Genomic DNA, 17,261 nt, shown 5'->3' with positions numbered 1-17,261 from the left:
TAAAGACTTAATGTAATGTAGGACATGAGAAGTGTCAGAGAGCCCTAACCTTCCTGTCACACTAGAATATAAAGGCAAATACCACATCATCTTTCAGAACATCAGTCAGAAATTATGCTTCATTCTCAAAAGAAGCCTTATGGTTCACACACTATGCTTTCTTATTTTCTAAGGAAAGTAAAGGTTGAACATACAAAAACATACAAATTCAAATTCAGTGCAGATTTTCCTTATTTTTTCTACTTACTTCTGAACCTCTTTCTCCTTTTGGTCCTTGTTTCCCCATTTCACCTGGTTCTCCCTTTGCAAATAACAAACATTAAATACATTTAAAAAATCATTTGAATGAAAACAAAAATGAATTTTCAACAGCCAATAGAGAATCCTGACTGTTTGAAACACTTACTGGAGGCCCCTGCTGTCCAATTGGTCCTCTAAGCCCTGGAAGACCTATATGACCCTGGGAAGCGGAAAATATAACATATTGCAATACAGATAACTCAGGATGTCAAGCTTGATGAGCTACAAATTTCCTTCTGAGGCCCATCTTGGGAGGGGCTGAGTGGCCGCAGCTCCCATGACAAACTGTATAAAGGATGCTCAGCTCTCCTGAGATCAGACTTTGGGTAGCCTTTCTTCTTTCAATTCCCTACTCAAAACTTACTGCAAGAGCGAATTATATATTGTTTAAACATTTCAGCACTACTGTGAGCACAGATCATATTTGGTTCATTGATTTATTACCATGCCTGATCTCTACTGCCTATGTAACTTAAACAGGAAACTTTGCATCACGGACTGTGTCTTTTGTATTGCAGCAAATAAACACCATCAGTAATTAGAATGAAGTTGTCACCCATTTATTTTTGCTTAAAGACTGTGTAGGATAATGAATAATTGTTGGGATGAGATCTACAAAACCATAGTGCTTACATTTCAAAGAAAAACATTAATTGATCAGTTTGGTGTACCAGCAGGTACATCTCTGTGCACACTTTTGAGAGAACACCCAATACTTCTGGTTCATTATACAACACATTCAAATAAAAAGAAGTGAAAAGCAAGAGGTAATTACCTTGTAGCCCTCATCACCAGGTTCTCCCCTATCTCCACGTTCACCATTAGGACCCTGCAGAGAAAACCAAAGAGCACAATTTAGCAGCTGAACATACCGCTGCAGTGTAGTGAAGACAGAAAGCTGGGATTTCTCTCAAAACAGACTGACCATCCAGCCTGAACCAAGGATTAAAAATATTAAAGTTAGCTTGTCTAAAAGAGTAAACATGAATTATTTCTAAACAAAATGTATTACAGTCAGACATGAGACACTGTCTAAAATATTTTGTAACTGCAGACCAGAGGCTAAAAGATAGATTTTACATGGCCATAAATTAAATAAGAGTATTGACCTCAGTAGAACTTCTCCAAGTTTATGTTCTTACATATGAGAACAGAATTAAAAATCTCCATGAATAAATGAAGAGACTTTGTTTTGAAGGCACAAGAGGAATACTCTCTCATGATTTCTATAAGGGAACATATGGAAAATGAACTTCTTTTTTTTGAAATGACTAGCTATACCCAGAAGCTGCTTTAATTTTGAAGTTTCTTCTAATGAAAAGGCATTCTCATTCCCTCAGCACGCCTGCCTGGGAGGCATCAGGCATGAGATCTGTGCAGGAGCTGAGGGAGTGGTGTGATTCTTGTGAGTCTTGCAGCTGTTCCTGCTGCAGTCAGACACCTACTGGCTCTACTTCAGGGAAAGCTCTTTACTCCAATTCCATGAGAAATGATATTTCTCCTGGGAATTTTAACTCTCATTGCAGCAAATGGACAAAATCTCAGTCACAAAGAAAATGATGGGGCAGGGAATCATGCCCATAGAAAGTAAGGATGGACAAGGCTTGCCAGCAGACATCCAGCCTCTCTCTCCTTAGACAGAATAATTAATAAGGAATTGCCTCTTTTCTGAAGTAAAAACTCATCATGAAAAACTGGCCAGGGATCACTAACTGCAGTCTATCTTCTTAGTTCACAAATGAATAGATTAGCTATATCTATTGCATATCCATCAGTAGATGCTATTATCCAACTGCTCCTATACTCTCCAAGGTTTCTGCAGCCTCGTGGCATGTTTCCTATATGGAATCCACAAGATGGAAAGGCCCTGCTTGCAACGCTTGCTCAATCAGTGGGGCAGAGCCAGCCCAGCTACGACAGAAGTAGCTGAATTCTCTTCTCTCATGCATTTCCACAAGGAAGTTAAGAATGTGGCCCAGACTCTGTCTTTGGTTGCCTCAGAGTCTTATAATCCTGCTTTATGGGGAGATGAGGTATTAAAATTAAGGGCAGTCTGAAGAAAAGTAGGCTGTACAAGCATTACTTCTGGCACAATCAAAGCCTGAATAAGAACCATTTTTAGTAAGATTTTGAGATGGCATTCATTTTTTTGGACATGTTCCTAATTGCTGCTGAGAAATACACCACATATAAATTAGCAAACAAATGGTCACAAAATGCAGCTCCTTCTCTTGAAGCTAAATTAGCTTTGCAGTGATAATGAAAGAAGTCAAAACATACTTCTGGTTAGTAAAGCAATTAGGTACAATTCAGGATAAACACAGACGGTAAAATTCTATTCTGAGTTGTGCTGCTCTAAAACACAGATTAATGGCATTAGTGTAATGAAACACAGGGCACATACTCTTAAGCAGGAAGGAGCACATGACCATGCATTTTTCAGAGAGGTATTACTGATTAAGGACCCTTGTTCTACATTTTTGTACAAGTGGGTACCGACTCCTGAGACAGTGGTATAAGTTTCAGAAACAGCCTGCATTGTCTCTTGTCTTGAGGCACTAATATAATTTTTTTGAGAAAGAAAGACCTACTGGTTCACCTATGGGCCCAGGTGGTCCAAAAACTGTATTGTCTTCACCTGGATAACCCTAAAATAAAGACAAGTATTAAAACATTTGCTTGAAAATTCAACATTGCCTGCAAAGCATATATGTTCTGATGTTGATAATACACCCACAGAGCATATTGCGTAGTTGGTAGTAGTGAGCATGATGCTTACAGCTTTAATACAGCGAAAACTCCTTTTTAACACGTACAATCCTTCTAAGAAACAAATTTAGGACTAAAAAATTAAATATATGCTCTGTTCTCGAAGGCAACTATAAAACAAGTGTTTGATAAAATGTCAATGTAATTTTTTTTTATTTAATGGAAAAAAGGAGAAACAGGGTATTTAACAAGAGGAAAAAATAAAATTTCTTCCATTGTCTTAAGAAATATACTCCTTATAGACAAACAAACGTACAGAAGACTCCAGCCACCAGCCTGAATGGGACCATTCTTTATTTAATTTTAAATATGAAAAAACACCATCCAAGGTAATAGACAAAAAAGTTATCTATTCCAGATGATATTTACCAATATATTTAATGTAAAGAAAGATACTCACATTTTAAAAAATGATTAAGGTTTTCAAAAATGCATCAGATATCTTTTTCAGAAGTGATTAAGCAAGCTGGACCTCTAGCTCCCATCAATTTAGTGTTCAATTATTGTTTCTGAAAATTGCCTCAGAAGTTATTTATAAAATCCCCACTAGTTGCCTATTTTCAGTCTTCATTGCAAATCTGGCCCTAATATAAGAGTATGTTTCTCTGTCAGGTGCAGATCCAATAAATTGATCTTCATGAATGGATCCCTGTACCTGCTTGGGGCCGCACAGACTTCAGTAGGCATACAAATCTGTTTGCAAGATTTGGGCCTTGAAAGAATAATAGTGAATTTGACACAAAAATAGCAGCATTGGGGCAACATCCTGCAAACAGTTCATGTTAAGCATAGACTTCTATCCACCACAGTTGGACTTTCAGCAAGACGCATGGGAATACTCGCAGGCTTAAAGTTAAGCGAATGGTTCCACATTGCTTATTTCTGCCAGCAGCCCTACCAAGGTCAGTGGTGCTACCTGGTAGGATACAACGTGTTTTTACAATGGGTATTTTGTGTTTAAAACATAAAACATTTCAACTCTATAATTCAGAACTTTGCCTCCTAACGATCTGTTTCCACAGGCTTATATTTCATATTCTCTCACAATATCAATAAATGTTGAAACAGTGGCTTTTGCTACATGCTGTGGAAAACAGTGAACATGAAGTAGCATTCCATCCCTTTATGATTACTAGAACTGTAAGAAAGCATAATTCATCCCCATACCTTCTCTCCTTTGGGTCCTGGGGGTCCTGGGGGCCCTGGAGGACCCTCGTGACCCTGAAGAAGCAAACAAAACAGCAATTAATTTCAAAACAATTAATTAATTAACAAAATAATTTCAAGCCTCTTTTCAGGTGTCTGCTTGTTACTTTTGTTTTTTTGCTGCTTCCTAATAATGTTAAATAGTGATATGCCATAGAATTAATGGACCCAGCCAGAAAACTTTTTGAATATAGGAAGAGCCCTGTGCACACAGGAAAACCAAAGGTCTCAGCAGGGCTAGATGCAGGTGAGGCAAATTTAGGGCCTCAGACAGAAGTTCCTCTTTGGAATAAAGATGTGGCAGCCCAGTCCGTAAGAGTAGGACTCCATTCATCTATGATGGTCATCAGAGAACAAGAATTATTTTTCAATAAAAGCCACAATATCTTTATGTCCTTAAACTATCCTCATTCAATCAGTGAGCTGATAGTTCTGTTACTGAAAGGGAAACTCTCTGGCCAAGCAGTTAGCAGAGGTTGTTTGCTGAATTCTCTTTTTAATGACTGTTTGTGGTAGTTTTATGGGAACTTTTCTTAATAAATAGTGGGAAGCATTGGACAAATAAGAGTTTCAAATTTGAGGCAAAAAACAACTGCTAGTGAACTCACATGAAACAGTCACTGTTGACCAAGTCTAACACTTCTGAGTAGGCAATTAGGTATCACATAAATATATGTGAATTCCTGACACTCTTTAAGATAAATGTGTATTCTGAATACAATAGACCTCCCATGATATACAAAGTTATTTAGAGTACTACAGAATTACTTCGGGATGTGTGTGTACATGAATTCAGTAAAAAACTCACCCCATAACCTGGAATTCCTGTCTCTCCTTCAGGTCCCATTACTCCTAGATGTCCCTGTTAAATGCAATAATCAGTGACAGAAAAATGACTTCCCTTTTAAAATTTTCCAACAATGCATATTTTATAAAGTCATCAGTTAAAAAAAATCCTGAGAAACACTGAGATTTTAGAACTGCAAATTAATTCTTTGTTTCCACCTTTATTTGGTAAAGAATACTGGTCTTTTTCCTTGTTCTGTAGAATGGATGGTCAAAATTTTCAGTCCTAACTTTATAACCCCAGTGCATAATTATGATCAAAGAGGAAAATATCTGAACTTTCAGAGGTGCTGAGGAACTCTGTTTATAAACATTAAGTACGCCGAGAGAAGCTGAGGGTGCTGCTCACCTTAGGTAGTTGGGTGTGAGCCCTCCTACTTGAAAATACTACTTGAAAATACCTAATGGTAGCTACTTTACTTATGCACTTCACGTATGCAGGGATATGGTGCTGCATTTGGTGGCTGCAGGACTGGGCCCTGGAGTGGCAAGACAGGCATGTCACCTCACTGGTGTGGAGGCTGCACATGCCTGCGTCTCTGCTATCACATGGCTGAAGCGAGCTCAGGGAGTCTGTGACGAGAGGGGCTTTGCATGGAGTTCCTAAAGGTAACGGAAACACACTCGATTCTGTTAACTCTGGATCAGGCCCATTCAGTGCTCCCCCAGCAGTCTTTATCTGAAATGCTTTGCTTCAGCCATGACTAAGGCTTACTTCATGTGACAGCAAAACACATCTTTTCTGCTTCTCAAACGAGACAGTTTTAAGAAATAGTCGGATCAATGGGATTATATCTGGACTGCAGGCACGTGTCAGCCTGCATCCTGCATCTTTGATTTCCAGATCTGGGACCTGACTGGAGCATGAGATGATTCCCTGAAGGCCCTCATGCCCAGGTTTCTGTCTGGGGAGGTGGATGGGTCTCATTCTGACAAGGAAGGGGCCAGGGCATGCACCTGGACCCAGGGGTTGGGAAGGACTCCTAGATCCTACAGTTTAAACATTGCCTGCATCTCCAGCTGCCTCAGAGAAATATTTGTACATGCTACAGCTGTGACCTGCCTCTTTCCATGGAGAGACACAACGCTGCTGAACCATAAATATGTGAGCTCTTAAATAAGCATAATTTATACGAACCAAAGGACCTCGAGTTCCTCTTGCACCTTTAGGACCAGTTTTTCCAGGTTGGCCAAAGTCACCAGCAGGTCCAATTTCTCCAGGGGGGCCAAGCTGTCCCTTTTCCCCCTGTTGGTGTTATTGTATTAAAAATAGTAAGAGACTGATATAAATTCTTCAAATGTGGTTTATCCCTAACCAAACTGTGTTAACAGCATTATTTATTAAGAGTATTACATTTACATACATCATTTATTGTAGTTCTTAGCATGTCTGCACCTAGAACTCTGCAGTGAAGAAAACTGTGCTAAAGCTGCTCTATTTATTTTTGGTTTTAGCCAAGCTTAACACTTTTAGATAGCAGCAGAAACTGTTCTGAGTTGCAAAATCACATCCTGATCCAAATTTAAATTTTCTCAGGTCCCAAATGTTCTTGACTGCTGAACCATGACAATTCCAATTGCTATGGCTAGCTAGAAAAAAAAATTGTCTTGAAGTGTGACATAAAACAGGGACAGACTTGGTGCATTTTATGATTAGACTGCAGCATGAAACTATCAACATATATAACATAAAGTCTCCTGATGTCTTTTAGGGCACTGACTGGCATTCATCAGTGTCAAGGGATTGACTAGAATTATTTTGTAATGTAAATTCAAGCCTCAGATAAAAGGAAAGGAACGGGGGAAAATGAAAAACACTACCTTCTTCCCTAGACGACCTCTCTGACCTGGATTTCCCAGTATTCCTTCAGGACCCTGTACGTTTATTAGGAAGAGAAAAAACAAATGATTGGAAAAGGTCCTGGAACATGTTTAAACTGTGCTTCAAATTGCACAACCTGAGCAGAACTTAGTAATGCAGAGAGTTGGGCAGAAAAAATTTCATTAGCTGTGACTGTAAGTTAGTAGGACTGTTTCAAGTTACAGCAGAAAAAGGTGGGCAAGTATCAGGTATTACTTATCAACTTATTACTTATCAAACTAGTGGAAATGCACTGAAAACAGGGGAAAAAAACATAAATCTTGTCCAGAGAGAAAAGTCCAGAATTGCTTCTGGACTTAGAGAATCTGATACGCAGCAAGCGGAAAACTAAGACTGCCTTGAGGTGTCATGTGTGAAGAGCAGGGCCCTGACACAATTCATTGCAGAGGAGAGGCCTAAATCGGTAAGTGCTGGTGCCCAGCCCCCCGGTGACCGGGCATTTGGGTGTGCGGCCCACAGCTGAGGGGATGCTGCGGGGCACAGCCCTGCTGCCCTCAGGCCGCTTCACAGACTGCCTCTCCCAAAGGCATGGGTGCCTTCAGGGCTCACCAGTTTCAATTTACTCAAAAGCCCTCTGAAAGCAAGGAGGTAATTCAGCTTCAGTTTGGGGGAAAGACAGATATACCTTGCTTTTTGGAGCTGTTGTGATGATTAGCCAGAATAAATATAGTTTAAACTGATTTGTAAAGTCCCTCTGTTGCTCTGTAAGCCTCTTCTGTTTAGGGAAAAGATAATATTCTTCTCAATCCCAGTAAAACCTCCAAACTATCGATTATAGAAAAGTAATTTCCTCATTCAGACTGGGATGCCATGATCTAACTGAATCCCTAAGAACGACATCAAACCAAAAGCGTGATCTGAACGCTCCCAGATGCTGGGGAGGATAAGCAGGGAGGATGAGCAGGGAAGAGAGGCAGCTCTGCAGCCGCCTCTGGGACGTGTGGAACAGAAACGTGAGAAGTGCCCCACTAACCACGTCTTCACAAACATCGAACCACCACACCGGCCCCTCTCGCTCAGCCACAGCAGCTCTAATCATGTTGTTTACTCTACTAAAGCATAATTACATACATTACAGATATGATAAGGCTGAGCTGTTTTATGACAATTTCAATGTACGAAACATGTCAGCTTCTTCAGAATTGCCATACAATCAAAAAAAATGTCAGGCTGATATTATTATATCAGAAGCTAAAATTGTTTCTTAGCACACACTGTAACTGAGTGAGTGTGATAAAACTTCAGAAAAATAGATTTTATAGACAGATTTTAGGTGCTAGGCTTGATGCCAGAACAAATAATCTAACTGATGTAACAATGTCAACTGTGGACCCCAATGCTCATTTACTGTTTGACCTGTGCATGCGTGCTGCCATCTCTCTCCATCTGCAACCTCTCTTTCAGTTATCTAGCACAACTGGTGTTCTCAGAATATGTTTATTTAACTCCTTTCATAGAGGCACCAAAATGAAGTTAAAGAATAGGTGTCTTTTAAGAACAATATTAAATTCTTCCTTTCTCCTTACTTTTTACAGTATATGCCTCATCACAGGGGAATGACAAGGTAAGAAGAGAGGGTCCACCAAGGACATGGCCTTACACCACAGCACAGAATTATCAGCTGAAGTAACGTTGCCCAGCATGATAGGCCCTAATTACTGGAAGTCTGTTACAGGCCGAGATGGACAGCCTCTCCTAACACTGTCTTTACAACACCTTTGTAGGAGGGTAGAAAGACCACTGTTAGGAAAAGCAGGCAGTCCTCTGATAGCCAGGGACCAGGAATCAGCAACAGGTTTCATTTGGATTATCCAATACCTATCATGGGATATTGGCTTTAAGTTACTTTTGACCTGCTTTGTACTCCTGACCAGGAAGGGCCCTATAAACCAAACTAACACTTTAAGAAATCCTGTGCTGTGGGTGTCTGTGCTGCAATTGTTTTGTAGATATAGAAACCTCAATGTTCAGAATATCACTTTTTCTATATGTGCTGTTTAAATTTTCCTTTTGTTATTAATTTTTATTAAAAGGACCGACAGCTAAACAGGTATGTGGTAATAACATAAAACACAAATGTGTAGTAATAACACAAAATCTTAGATTGGATCCAAATCATGTATGCTCTAAGGTCTAAACCTTCATCATTTACAAAGTTTCTCAGAATGGCACTTCTTTGCCCTGAGGAACTTTTAATCTAAATTAAAAGCTAGACAGCCACTAAACACTAGCTATATAGACACTAAACAAAACCATGAGAAGGCAAAGACATACAAAACAATGAAAGATCTTACTGCACAAATTATGGCAGTATATGTATCTTTCCAATTTCTTTGGGTGTTTTCAGAATTCAAAGAATGATTTAATACTTTGAGACTGCTGACAGCCTGCAAATGAAGGTAAGGATAGAGACTAATGACAGAAGGTTATGTGGCGAGGAGAGATAGGAAGTGAGAGGCCCCAGGTTGTGTGGTGTACGCACCCAGGTGATAAGTGAGAAGGAATCACTATCTGCTAAGAGGTCCAAGACTTAAGATAGGGAGACCATTAATCTTTTCTCTCTACCAGCCCTGAAAAGCTGAACAGTATAGAAAGGAGGAGCAAGCTAATTTAAAAATGACTCTCTCCATTTGCAAGAGAAAAACAGAAATTAAAAAAAAGTAAGCAAAATTTAAAAAAAGAAGAATAATAAAAACAAATAGTAGAAAATCCAGTTCATCCTGGAAGCACTTACAGGAATGCCCATTATGCCAGGCTCACCAGGCAGACCTATAATTCCTGGTACTCCCATCTCTCCTTTTTCACCACCTTCTCCAAGAAGTCCCTGGTCTCCAGGGTCTCCCTAAAACAAATCAAAAAAGCTTTATCAAGATGCTATAGAATTACTTACTGTTGAGAAAAACTGTTACACAGGAATTTGCTGGATCTCCAGGTCAGACAAAAAGCTAAAACTGATGGAAACGTTTCCAGTTTTGGATCAGGCTCCAGGTTAGCATAAAGTCCTTTCTATCTCATTTTGTACACTCCTACAGATTTGTACAGTCTCTCCTACAGCAAGATTTTGGCTTAGCCATCTCCACTCTGTGGCATACCCTGTCCTGGTGCCTGCTGCAGTCCCTGGCTGGCCTTGATTCAATGCAGGGAGTAGGGCAGCCTTGGACTTGCTCTCTCCAGCATGATGGGCAGCATGGGAACCCACTGTCCAGCTCAGTTCTCCAGCCTGTGCTTGCTCTCTCAAGTTGCACAACTCTGCAGTTCTTACAGGTAGGTATGTGCCCAAAAGGCACAGAAAAGCCCACAAATAGTCTGGCTACCCCCTGTTAGAGCCTCCTGTGTTGAAACTATATGCACTTAACTGTGCTCTGTTGAGCTTGTGAAATGCGGAGGGAAAAACGCAGATTTGGGTTCTTAAACTAATGACTGCTCTACATTTGCTTCAAAAACTGAAAGTACCTTTGGGCCATCTTTTCCTTGGACACCATCTTCTCCTGAAGGTCCTGGTTCACCCTTACAGAAAGGAGCAATTGAAAATGAAGTTATTGCCTCTGTTTAAACTTCTCCAGACAGAAGCGTTGCCTTGGAAGAACTCGGGCCTGTTTGGTTTTACACATACTCATTATGCTTTTGGATTTTCTGAATTTTGGACAACTTCTATGCTGCTGTGATAGTTTATTTTATTTGTCTTCATTTTTCACTGATTTACAGTGACAACATCACAGCCCTGTGAATATGGAATGCAGTAAAACGTAAAAGACGATCAACATTAGAAAAACTGAGGCAATACTACAGCCATATAATGCTGTATATTTGGACAGTAGCACAGAGATCACTTGGTTTCAGAGTGTATAACATGTAATTACAGTAAACTCAAAAATATACCTATAGTCTCCTGAAACTTCAACTTTCATGTGGATAACTACTATATTGGTACATTTAATGACTTAATTTAGGGCCATGAAAAACTCATCACTTATGAACAGTAACCACACCATGCTATTTAGATACCAGAATATTTGCTTTTCTCAGGACTTGCTCTTCAAAGACACTGGCCACCTGCAGTTTTTGACTGCAGATAGTGAAGAAGCAAATAGCAGCTGCCCAATACTAATAGCATGGTATTGCAGACCAAAGTGTCCACTGTGGACCACTACCAGGAGTCAGTCTTCTCCAAGGACAGGCAGAATCATGCAGTCCACCTTGCTGGAGACTTCGGGCAGGAAGAGAATATGACAGCAAGGAACTAAAGGAACAAGGGAGCAGCTATACGGTAAAGCTTAAGTCTGAAAGGATATGCTCTATACTCTTCTAAAAGCATCCCAGATAAAATCTGTCACTAGAACTTTAAAAACTTCAAAAGTAGGCAAGTATTTGGGACAGATCAGGGAGACAAGACACAGAAAGAATAAGTATGGTGATGAGCACTTGGTAAAATTGAGTGCTGAATGAGTTATCCGCAGCACCAGAAGCAAATCAGCTGCCTTAGTGAGTGGCACAGAGGGATACTCTGCTCTGCTGAGACTATAATGTTCCCATTACCTGACCTAGCTCAGGTATCTGTACACACTGTACACAGCATTATTTTGTGCTGTCACCTAACAGTTGGGCAAGATGCCCATGGATTTAGCTTTGTGTTCAAACCACTTGTTCACATGTCTCTCAGTGACATGAGATAGCTTAGATATATTTCAGTATTATAATCAACAGTCTTTTTAATCTGCTAAAATATTACAAATGTTCTTTTTTGAAAGGTATAAGAAAATAACTTCTTATTGAATTATTTTGAAAAATTAAAGTTTTCTAACCTGCATTTCTGAAACATTCTTAGAATACTTTCCTTTTCAGGAGAAGTTTTACATCCACAGCTTACCCTTAAACCTTGATCACCTGATTCTCCAGCCTTCCCAGCAGCTCCAGTGTCCCCCTGGAATATCACAAGAAAATTAAATGATTTGACTGTAAGGAACAATATTTCTAACAGTGATAGGGCTTACAGATAATGCAGTTGTTATGATGATAACAGTATTTCTTAAGGACTCATTTCCTGTATCACTACTTACTTGACTAATGAATCAGATCACTACCAAGTACTCAGATTTACTTTTATGGAAATTGGAAAATGTATATAGCACAAAAGAGAGTAGTTTCAACATTTACCTTTGCACCTGGTTCTCCCTGTAGGCCAGGTTCTCCCACAGGACCAGGAGGTCCCTGCACAGTACAAGAGGTACAATTATACATGGTCACCAATAACAATTTTGCAACTTCCAAATAATACAGCCAAAATACAGGCAGAAAAGCTACATGAGACACTAGGAAAGCTGCATGTCTGAAAAATAAAAATAAGACAACACAGTTCTTTGGTCTTACTAGAGATCAACAGAAGAAGAGAAAAGATGGTACAGGAGGAGTTCAGGACTGCATGGCGGATCAGGAATATATTGCAGACTCAGCAACACCATTAAGTCTGTATCCTTCATCATAAATTACTAGCAGGCTAAGCAATAATTCATCTGTTGCAAACCTGACTGACAACTCTATCACTGTTTAGGCTTGGAGCCAAGTAGATATACCTTTGGGACAACAAATGTAGACTTGGAGACAAACTCCTTGAGGAATTAATGGTATCAGATAACTTCTTGTAGAGTTTACAATTAAACCTTTTCTTAATAGGCAGTCAGAAAAACTGGGTTCTGGGTGACTGAGGAAGTGCATATCCTTGAATAAACTAAACTCCTTTTGTTCTGAGTGAGCTCATCCCTCAGCTACTTCATTGCAAATGTGGCTAATATATTCTGTCATATTTCCTTCAAAGAGATACTAAAAACAAAGCAAAAAATAGAAGCAAAAGTTAGCAAGAAGACTGCCTGCAGCTGCTTTTCTTCTTCTACCATTCGCAAAGACACATGATTAATGCTGTTCCAGTTGCAACCCCTCAGTCTTGGACAAGCTAACTGCAAGGAAAACGGTGCTTCTTCCAGGAAAAACGCCCTTTGTTCAACTTAACTTTTAACTTCTAGGTGCAGATCTCATGAAAATATGCTTAAAGACAGTGCTTAAAACAGAAGTTGCTTATTTTAGACATTGTTTGTTGTAACAGCTATAAGTGAAACTCTCAATAGCTCATGGTATTTAAGTCAGGTGCAGGTAAAACAAAAATAGTTCCTGAAGACATTGTCCAGGCAGATTCTGTCCTTTGAGTGTTTTTAATAAGTTCACATGCAGATCCTTAAAAGCTTACCTCAAAACCCATTTCCCCAGTAGGGCCAGCATCTCCTGGTTGTCCTCTTGGACCCTGGCATTAAACAAAATTCTGGATGCATCATTCAGTTACAGCAGCACATAATATCAAATTACGTGGTAGTCTTGATTTTGTCTCTGCACAACCCTGCCAACTGGTATAAGGTGTATTTCATTGTCTTTCCTCCTGAATCCCACGGTGTATGCAAGTACCACAATGGGATACAGTCAAGAGCACTGAAGATCTTATTGCCAGTCTTGACACAGTAAAATAACAGGTTTCAAAAGATTAGCACAGATCTCCCTTCTTTTAGGCCAAAAGTAAATTATTATCTAAACTAAGCTGTCCTCTTGATTAACTGAGACTTTGTTTAATTAAGGTTTGTTAGACTCTGTCTGGTTTGTTTTGTCGAAAAGCCTACAGTCTGGTACAGAATTAACTGAAAACAACTACTCTGTGCTTCACTTTATGGATTTAGCAACGTTTATAGAAGACAATCACTGAGGTGTAACAGACTGCAGACTGGAGCCTTTTTGGTAATAGTAGGAGTCACTGTTCTTGTAAGCCACAGTACGAGTAATAAACTTATCGCAGTAACACCTACGGATCTTTTCTTAAAGCAGCATGCTCAAGTTCTGTGTACAAATTTGAATGTCTACATCTGTTCACAGAGCAGGATTTACGTGCCTAATGGGTAGAGTTTGCCTTTCACAGCTTATAGCTGATTGCATAGTCACTATGAATATATGTCAAGACAAATCAAACCCCTGGATGCATTCATTCTCTGAACTTTGAGAAAATTCACAGCCATTTATCCCTTTTGGATTCATCTCTGTTTAAAGAGACTCTAAACTTAAAACATTTTTGTTGCTCTATTATTCCCATATAAAGAAAAGATGCTGCTACCTGTATTTGTGATAGAAGCCTTTCAAGCAAATATCTACTCTTTTCCCTTTAAGTTCCTCATTACAGACTATGCACATGGTTTTGCTGCTCCTGATGACCTGGTAGTGATAATGCAAATCTGTTCTTCCCTTCTAGCACAAATGTAAACTGTATATTACTGAGAGGATTTCAGCAGCTGTGTGTATTTTACCCTACAGTTTCATTTAAGTGTAAGCAACAACTGAAACTGCAGTAAATTTCCCAGGGAGAATTCACCTGGGCTAAATGCAAGTGCATTCGTTTAGGTTTGCAGCAGCTCCACGGCCTTCTATTATTCCAGTGTCCCAAAGCTTAAGTTTGATTCAGGAGCAAAAACTTTCTTCATAATATTCCCATGGAGCTAAACCTGCTGGCTTGGCAAAATATCTCTCCCCTGTGACTCACAGGGAACTTCAGAAGTCAAAAATTTAGAGCAATATGGTGACCCCTTTTAACTATTAACAAACGATAATTTACAAACAAGGATTTTACTGAAAGGTCTGACAAATAGGTAAAATAAGACCAAGCCTATTGCTACAAATAGTTCTAACTGCTTAATTTTCTCTGCTCTTCCACCAATAATTAGCATTTCTCTGCTCTGTGCAGAACTAGTGACGGGGCCAGAGAAACCACCTCAGCAGCTGCCTTCTGTGCAGTGACCAGCTGATGGAAGACGAAGTCAAGCTGCTTGGACAAGCAGCTTAAAAAAAAAAAAAAAAAAGCAAGCCGTGCATTTCATTTTGTAATGTCCTGTGTCATTTTCCAAGCTGCTTTGTAGCTCCACATACCATTATCCAGAAAAAGTCATTTTACTCTTTCAGCACTTGAAAGAAATAGCATCCTGCTCACAGGATAAACTTTTCTTAATTGTAATGTTGCAAGTGTAGATTCTACCATGATGTGCACAACAGAAATGTAGGTTGCTCAAGAGTAGATTGCTTAGATTAGATAAGGCTGATAGTCATTCTATACATATGAGAATTCAGGTTTGACCGGCAAATGGCAGGAAACTTGTATGTAAACTTGGCATTGCAAGAATTCTCAGATGTCACAGTGAGGAGACTAGATAAAACAGATCAGATGATATGAAAGAGATAAAACTATAGGAATCCAATAATAAACATTATAAATCCATTTCTTGTTGACACATCTTATCTTCCTATGAAGCTGTCAACTGAAATGAGTAGGTAGTTATATTTAAAAGAAAATTTACTAAAATAGAACCTGTTGACTGTTATAATTTTTCTGTTCAAAAAACTGTGCAATAACTTTCTGTAAGCATCTCTGTCAGCCTGCAGATCAGTACAAGTAATAATAATATTTAATGATATTGCATATAATAATAATTAGTAGAACTAATATACTTTATATCAACAATTCACCTTCAAGATTTAAACTAACTATATGTCATTTGCTGTGCAAAAGAACTTTTAAAAAGCAACAAAACCAGTCAAATTTTGACAACTCTTAAGTTTCTGCACTATAAAACAGCAGCCTTCTCCTAAGTCCTCCTAGGAAAGCACACACTCTTTCACTATATTTATAAAATCTGACTTTCCCCCAGAGATGGTGATGCAATAGTATTCGTGTCATGACTACACCTTTCAGGACATTGCATATATTTGTTGCAGATCCTGCATGATCTATTGTTACAACATCAGCCACATAAAAGTGAGTGTGGCTTTGAAATAGTAATAATCAGAATAGGAATTCAGTCAGCAGAGGAATGTCTGAAGTTTATTAGAGCAGTGTCTTTTTTGTTGAAACTTTAACCTGCCAAATAGACGTGGCCCCCAAGCTCCTGAATAACCATCATAAAATTTGCCTGAAAAAAATTACCGCTTGTATCTGTATTTACACATAAATTTACATAATCCATAATTACAGATGTCTACCTCAATGCAGCATAAAGTCACATAATATTGAGGTCAAAACTCTGTCAGGCTCTCCTATGCTGTCTGCTCCTTACTGCAGCGCTTCCCCAAAAGATCAACAGGGCTGCTTATGCATGAGTTGTGCTAAGTAAGGGAGGGAGACTCTGGCTCTGTAGTTTTGTTACAATTACCCCATGATTCATATTTAACCACAGCGGACAACACCAAATCTTGGTAAAATTGAGCTCAAGCTTCCAAGGAATTCAGTACAATGTGTGGAAAAATTATTAAGCCGCCATAACAATCAACTTACTGGCTCTCCCATTGGCCCCCTGTCTCCTGTGGTTCCGGGAGGCCCAGGCAGACCCTGAAAGATTAAAATAAAATGAAATAAAATTAAAAAATCAGTAGGAAACAAGCTGTTTCATATTCTGTAAAAAGCCACATCCTTTCTTATTTCTGCTTACTCAATAATTTGTTCAGAAATACACAAGAAATAAGTGCAGCCTTTTCTTCTAGATGACACGTGTTACCCTAGCACTAGGTCCTGTGGCAGGTAAGGGAGCCCTGGGTGAACCCTGCCTCTGTTTCTTTGATGTAGGGACGCCTCCTGGCTGACCCACCACTTACCAGTTCCTCCCATTCTCCTTAGCCTCACGTGTTGTTTGTGTGTGCAAACTGCACCTGCCCACAACGTTACCAGTGTCCTGTCTTACAAACAGTGTTTGAGATCATCAGCGAGGTTCACACCACAACGCGAGTGGCGTAGTGTAGGGGGCAAGAAGCCTTTTCTGTTCAGCCTGGCTCACTGCATATCTGTCTCATATCCCCTTCTAGAAATTGTAGTTGTAGGAGTGCTAGAGTAGTATTTTGTACTCTGAAATAACTGTACTAGTTCCCATCATTTCAACCTAAAGAGGTTTTGCTTCATTTATTTCTGTATGTATAGCTACATACAAAAGTCAGTGTAAGAAGAGAAAATGAAAACCCATTATGCCAAGAGTGAGAGGCAACAACCTTCCAGATTTGAGCAAAAGGGGCAAAGAGAAGTTCAGTGGCAACCAACATTTTGAGTCACCATTTCAGCACAAAATCAATACCATTACTGCTTAGTTTTCTGCTTTCCTACTTCCTTCCTTCCTTCAAATCTGCTGCAACTTGGATTGGCTAGTAACCATCTTTACAAAAGAACACCTTACACTTCCATAGAAACAAGCCCTAA

General features: G+C 39.3%; 1 protein-coding gene across 7 annotated transcripts in view; it reads right to left on the bottom strand.

Moving 5' to 3' along the window:
- COL24A1 (collagen type XXIV alpha 1 chain) overlaps positions 1-17,261 on the bottom strand; it is a 171,395-nt gene that overhangs the window by 29,424 nt on the left and 124,710 nt on the right. For all 7 annotated transcript variants that reach the window (XR_010884897.1, XR_010884898.1, XM_067300976.1 and 4 more), the window contains 14 exons: positions 16,353-16,406; positions 13,242-13,295; positions 12,158-12,211; positions 11,871-11,924; positions 10,457-10,510; positions 9,738-9,845; positions 6,943-6,996; positions 6,260-6,367; positions 5,084-5,137; positions 4,237-4,290; positions 2,892-2,948; positions 1,076-1,129; positions 407-460; positions 248-301 (listed from right to left, as the gene is read on the bottom strand). Coding sequence is in view for 5 of the 7 variants with exons in the window: in XM_067300976.1 (XP_067157077.1) it covers positions 248-301; positions 407-460; positions 1,076-1,129; positions 2,892-2,948; positions 4,237-4,290; positions 5,084-5,137; positions 6,260-6,367; positions 6,943-6,996; positions 9,738-9,845; positions 10,457-10,510; positions 11,871-11,924; positions 12,158-12,211; positions 13,242-13,295; positions 16,353-16,406 (867 nt within the window). In the remaining 2 variants the exon portion in view is untranslated. The remainder of the gene's footprint in view (positions 1-247; positions 302-406; positions 461-1,075; positions 1,130-2,891; positions 2,949-4,236; positions 4,291-5,083; positions 5,138-6,259; positions 6,368-6,942; positions 6,997-9,737; positions 9,846-10,456; positions 10,511-11,870; positions 11,925-12,157; positions 12,212-13,241; positions 13,296-16,352; positions 16,407-17,261) is intronic.

This window comes from Apteryx mantelli, chromosome 8, assembly GCF_036417845.1.
Source record: "Apteryx mantelli isolate bAptMan1 chromosome 8, bAptMan1.hap1, whole genome shotgun sequence".
Lineage (NCBI taxonomy): Eukaryota > Metazoa > Chordata > Aves > Apterygiformes > Apterygidae > Apteryx > Apteryx mantelli.
Note: the sequence above shows the minus strand (reverse complement) of the source record. Positions and strands in the feature narration are given on the sequence as shown.